Genomic DNA, 6,192 nt, shown 5'->3' on the forward strand with positions numbered 1-6,192 from the left:
TTGTTTTGGGTTTTTTTCTGTTTTGTTCTTATTAACATTAATTCTTGCATTTCTGATCAACTACAAGAAAGAAATCTTCATGTTATCCATAGGAACCACATTTTGCTAGAAATTAATTTGAATTTAGAGTTTTTGTTCTTCCTTGTTCATGGTGGACTGTGCAGGTCTTTAAACTCATATATAGAACATCACTTCCTGGACAAAGCACTATACAGCAAACCCTTTGCTGTTTTGTAACAAGCAACATACACAATTGTCAACTGTTCTGGTGGTGAATATGTGCAGTCTACATATTTGTCACAAGGGGGCAAGCAGAAGCTGGGGTATTTGATGCATCTTGGTACCAATGAACAGGTTCTCTTTTGGCACTGGTGGAAATTCTTCCTGTCTACTTCAAGATGGCCCTTACTGATCAAAGCCTAGTAATGAATGTACCTTGGGAAGTGGGGGAGAAGAGGACAGATTTAACCTGTATTCCAACATCCTCAGTTAACTATAATTTCTCCCAGTAAAGTTGTGTAAGTGGATGGGAAAAGATGACTAAAAGGATAGAAAGATTGCTAATATGTGACCTAGTGATTTATTTGTTTTCTGAGAGCACTAAGTTGTGATCCAGGATACAGATATAAAATTTACCTAACATTTTGTAGAATTACTCCACTTACATACACTTTCTCCCTTGCTCTGAACACTTACACCATAAAAAAAGTCAAGGCTTTAAAATTTCAATATTGCTTATGGAAAAAAAAAGGTGATATGCATGCTAACAAGACCACCATATGTTAGTTACACATACAAATAATTCAATCCTTTGTGAAGACACAGAAATAAAACAAAAAATAATAATTAAAAAAAAAAACGTTCTTGTCATCTCCCTTCTCAACTTCTCCTTTCCTGAAAAACCAAACACAGTCTTTAATACAGGCTTCAGACATGCAGTATTGCTTTCAAAGAGACACCTAGTCTCTTTCAAAACTCAGTAATATTCCTCTCTTACCATACAATTTCTAGCTCTTTTCTGAGTGCATGGATGCCAAAAGTCAGACTTTATATGGATTGAGACATGGGGAATACATTTACTTGAACCCTAAGCTTTAATTTAATTAACTGATGTTCTATTAGCTTTAACTACTGTACCTGCAGCAGTTTAATATCTAGAAGAAGCAAGTAGCCATTAATTGACCTTGCCTAGTTGCAGCTGGACAGCACATAAAAGCAGAACACAGATAGGCCCAAAAGCAAATCCCAAGTCCCTGACAGTTTTGTCACTTAGGCTCATATCTAATGGCTTGCTGCAACACAGTGAAATGGTCTGAGACTCTTTTCTGGACCTCAGAAGCAACTACAAGTTTATAAATATACAGCCAAAGATTTTTAAAGGCCTATCCAGCTACATAGCTCCTGTCCCACCACTAGTCCTAAGGTTCTTAACATCAGTGTCTGGTGGAAGCTATTAAATAAAACATCCATAGGGGAGCTGTAGCTAGTTCTTACCCTCTGATGTACACTATATAAAGCTACATTTACACAATTCCAACTATTTGTAAGGATAGCTTAAACACCAGCAAAAGAAAATGTCTCTGATGTCTTGAAATGGATTAAAAGGAAGTCATTGTTCATACCCACTTTAACTAAAAAGAAAAAACAAAACAAAACACAACTTATAAATCAGGAAGCCAATTAAAAATAGAAAAAGAAAAAGAAAGAAGTATATCCTCTGTGATGCTTAATATAGTGAAAAGGACAATTACATTCTTTCAGGCATCAACAGTTTCCCAAATACAGTGAAAAACTTGGGAGAATGTGAAATGTCACAAGAAAGAGCAATACAATCCACATGCACATCACTTCTCAGAATGGGAACAAACACTACATACTGCAGGCTTGTCCCTTGATTACATGGCCCTGCGCCTTCACTTCAAAACACATTCTACTAACGATATCCTAATTTAAAAAAAAACAAACAAAAAAACAAAAAACAAAAAACACACCTTTCCATTTCCCCTGTCTGTGATTCAAGAGCTTTTGAATGTCAGTAGCTTAGGACTTATCTTTTACACTTTCCACAGCTTTCTGTTTTAAAACTGAAATAAATTTTACCTCCTCTCACAGTGAGAGAGGTGAACCAGATGACACTACAACATTACTGACTGCATCACAGAATGAACACCACACTGCTTAGGGATCTCCCTGAATTGTACTTAAAGTACTCCATCCAAAGAAAATCTTGACTTGAGATCCAAATCACAACTTCTCATTGGTGACGTCTCTTCGACAGAAAACCTTAACAATGTGGAACCTATTAAAGAGCCTTTGACCCAGAAGCTTTCCCCTACAGCTTAGGGAATAGGGTGTCAACATATTCTGTACCTAAGGAGAGATACAGAGGTAAAATTGAAAGAAAAAAACACTGACCTTGTGAAATTAGAATTTTTTCTAGACAATATTAAAAGAACTCTCTCAAAGAGACTCAAAAACACCTTAAGTGAAACCTTCACTTTAGGTTCACTGAAGATTACTAGGTGGGCAGCTTCCTCAGCTGGGCAAAAATGTTCCCTTATTATCAAAGAGTGAGGCCATAACATTAACTTAATTTGTATTTGGCATATCTAAGTATTGATCAAGTAGCTGAAGAGATGTTGCATGGAACTCTGAGCCTATCCAGACGCCCACAGGGTTTTTGCTCATGGGAAAAATAGTCTCAGCTCTGTTGGGTGGTTGTTGTTTTTTTACTTTCTGTGCATAGCTGGTAGGAACTCTTCCTCTCTTGTCTTAAGATGGTTATTACAACAGGAGAGAAGAAAGCCTCTGCTACTTTCAGTCTCACTGCCTAAGAGAACAAAGGAACTATCAAATGAATAAAGAGCTTTTTTTTCATTTTGTTGTTCTGAATGCACAAATGAGATTTCAGTCTCCCTGAGAAGCAAATGAAAACGTAATCCCTCAGAAGCATTTGTAGAAACAAGCTTTATATAAATGTTATGCACTTGATACCCTCAGCTTCTGCTTGAAATCCTCAGACTTTAACATCCTGCTCCAAAACCAGCAGCCTTCTTTATTGCACGATTCCATGATAAACTTGAGTTAATGTGAACCTGATGCAGACCATGTTTACAACATAAACAAAGCAACACAAAATGACTGTCATTAGCTATGTGGTGTTTGTGCCTATGTTTAATAAGTTGGGTTTCCATAAGTCAGCACAAGTGCCACTGGCTAATATTCCATACAAGATCTCAACAGAAATAAAATAAAAATCTCGCAATATTAGTTACTTTGTCCCAAAATTGGAAAAAAACTGCTGCCATATCAACACAATAATGATTATAATTATACTGTGCTGGTGTTTAAATGCAAAATAAAAACTGGTGTCACTCTCCATATTGTCTGGTAATGAGTTGCCTGATATTCTGACAGATTAATGGACCTAATAGTTTGACTGCTTTGCTGCTATAATACATCTCAAACAGTGTCTGTTCTTATCTTAACTCCCCCTTAGGGAATATAATGTGTAGGACAATAAAATCCAATCAGTCACTGTATACATTTTACCAGTTAAAGCAACTTTTAGACAAAGGAAGAATAAAAATATTAAAGTATACATTTCAATTCCTTAAAAAAGGAACTGTTCATTTATTCCAGTCCCATGTTAAAAGGCCAGACAGTTTTATGAAGACAGCCAAAATTTCTACTGGAAATTAATTTAAACTCTTTGTAAAACATGCGTCTTTCTTGTTAGCAATATTTTATTAAAACTGGCAAAAGCCAAAATTGAATTTATTTGTTTGTGGGAATTAGATACAGCGTGAAGCAGACATGTAAACAGTAACCCACCTTGATTAAATGCTTACAGATTTTAAGATAAAGTAGCAAATGCTGGTACCTATTTTTAATCTGGGTACTGAACCCCCCTCTCTGAATGCCCAAACTTACATATACAGAATATGACTCTTAAAATGGCAGACGAGAGGGGGGAGATTTTCTTTGTGTTTTTTGATTAATTAAAACTTGAAAAATTCTTCTGTTTGGTCTGAGTCTCAATGGATTATTCCCATTTCTACAAGGCTGCATGAGACATGCAATCTCTGTAATCGAGCCATCAGGCCCCACTCCCTTTTTGCATTCCAAGGAGGAAAAGCATGGGAAAAGAGGTGGGGTAACAGGCAGATGATGCACGGAATATTTCTGATGAATAAAATTACTTCCCAATGTGGGAGACAAAAAAGCTTCATGAGTCAATCCTGCTGTCCTCCTCGGCATGTCTTTCAATGTGCCCTACAGCATCCTGGAAGGAGACAGAAAAACATGCATTAAAAATGTGGTATAAAGGGTTCTAGAAGCTGTCAGCGTGCAGCATTCAGGGCAGGGTAAGAAGTTGCTGCTTTAATCTCCTGAAATTTATTGTCAAGAGATTTGGACATGAATATGTACAATATAAATGTGCAAAAAAATGAAGTTTATTTCCCACCTATGGGGGACTTTTTATCACCTCTAATTTTCCCAGAGCCTGATGAATGGCATTTGAGCCCAAAAGCTTGCAGAAAAAAGTAATTTTTTTGCAATGTCCTAGTTGGTCTAATAAAAGGCATCATTTCTGAACCAAGAGTTCAGAAAATGTTTGCATTTCTTTTAGTCTCAGACCAACATGTCTACCAAACACGTCCCATAAAATTCAAGTTAAATTATATCCATCTTTTTTCCAGTACTTGTTTTAAGTTGTGTGGAAATAACTGCAACATATCCAGTTGGTGATTTAAACACCATAAATGTCATTCATAGCTTTGAAAAAGCATGCTCTTGTTTCTTAATTTGAAGGGATCTACTTCTTTTCAGGGCTCAGACAAACTTCCTCCACTGTGTTCTTTCTACAGAATTCAGTGAAAATTCAGCTACTAACAGCCTATATCACACAAGAGGTGAATGTTTTTATTGACCAATGTGGTAAGCTCTTAAATTCTAATCTCTAGGGAGATATTTTCACCTCTAAAGGTATGAAAATAATAAAATAAAATTCCATTATATATTTTTTTCCTTTAAGAAATGCAAAGACTTTTAGCTTTCTTCCAGAGAAAGAGGTCAGCAGCTTTTTATGGCAAGCACTGGGACTTCTTTACTATTTTGGCAGAACAAGCAGCAATCGAAGTGTGTCAGATTTCAGACCATTTCAAAATGATCACATATCTATGCTATCAGACATAGCTGAATTGCTTATTGTATATTGAACGCCAAGCCCTTTTGGCCTTATATGAATATCTGACATCAAATCAATTAATCCTGTTTTCATAACTAAGACTAGCAGGATTTGAACACTGCACCTGAGGGAATCCCTCAGTTGCAGTGTCCAATGCTACACCATTTTTTTCTTAGCTCTCTACTTTACTACCAAGTAAATAAATTACTTCACTACATACCTGCTTAGAACCTTTCCTAGATGTGAAGAAAGCATCACAGTTCTTCCAGCGACATTTTAGGGTCTGAAAATTTGGGTTGGTGTGATCTGTTAGCAAATGTTGTTTCAGGTGGTTCACAACTCCAAATATTAGTGAACATCCATGCCACTGATGAAAGGGAGTACAGAAATAACAGGTCAGAGGATGGGGGGGGATAGGAAAGAGAGAGTTGGATGATGCTTTTATTCTGTTAGCCCAAAAATATACTAATCAAGAAGAGTTTTCCACATATAATACTTTCCACCTCCCTTATATAAACTATGGAGGAAGCTCCTGCCCAGAGCCCTGACCTGTAACCTGCCAGCAGTGTCAACTGTGGAGCCAGGCAGGAGCTGCTTCCATGCCAGGCAGGTGGCAGCATCAGCTGTGGACACTGGCAGCAGGTTCCATGTCAGGGCTCTGGAACCTGCTAACTGTGACCACAGCTGATGCACCTGCCCACCTGGCATGGAGCAGTTGCTGCCTGGCTCCACAGCTTCTGGGTCAGGGCTCCTACCACACTGGGAGGGTGGTGCAGTCAGCTGTGGATGCTGCTGGCAGGTTCTGCATCTGGGCTCCTGAACCTACTGGCAGCATCCACAGCTGATAGTTTCATAGTTTCTAGGGTCAGAAGGGACCTGAGCAGATCATCTAGTCCAACCCCATGCCATGGCAGGAAGAGCACTGGGGTCAAACGACCCCAGTAAGGTGGTCATCCAACCTCCTCTTAAAAACCCCCAGGGTGGGAGCCTGCACCACCTCA

The 6,192-nt window shown here is 38.1% G+C and overlaps 1 protein-coding gene across 1 annotated transcript in view; it reads right to left on the minus strand.

Annotated features, from left to right (window-relative positions):
* Window positions 1–2,721: 2,721 nt before the first annotated feature.
* ZNF106 (zinc finger protein 106) overlaps window positions 2,722–6,192 on the minus strand; it is a 76,688-nt gene continuing 73,217 nt past the window's right edge. Inside the window, exons 21-22 of the mRNA XM_019519077.1 lie at window positions 5,412–5,558; window positions 2,722–4,285 (exon numbers count right to left, since the gene is read on the minus strand). Of these exons, the coding sequence (XP_019374622.1) occupies window positions 4,229–4,285; window positions 5,412–5,558 (204 nt within the window). The 3' untranslated portion in view covers window positions 2,722–4,228. The remainder of the gene's footprint in view (window positions 4,286–5,411; window positions 5,559–6,192) is intronic.

The sequence above is a fragment of the Gavialis gangeticus genome, unplaced genomic scaffold (assembly GCF_001723915.1).
Source record: "Gavialis gangeticus isolate Ggan-Ray unplaced genomic scaffold, GavGan_comp1, whole genome shotgun sequence".
NCBI lineage: Eukaryota > Metazoa > Chordata > Crocodylia > Gavialidae > Gavialis > Gavialis gangeticus.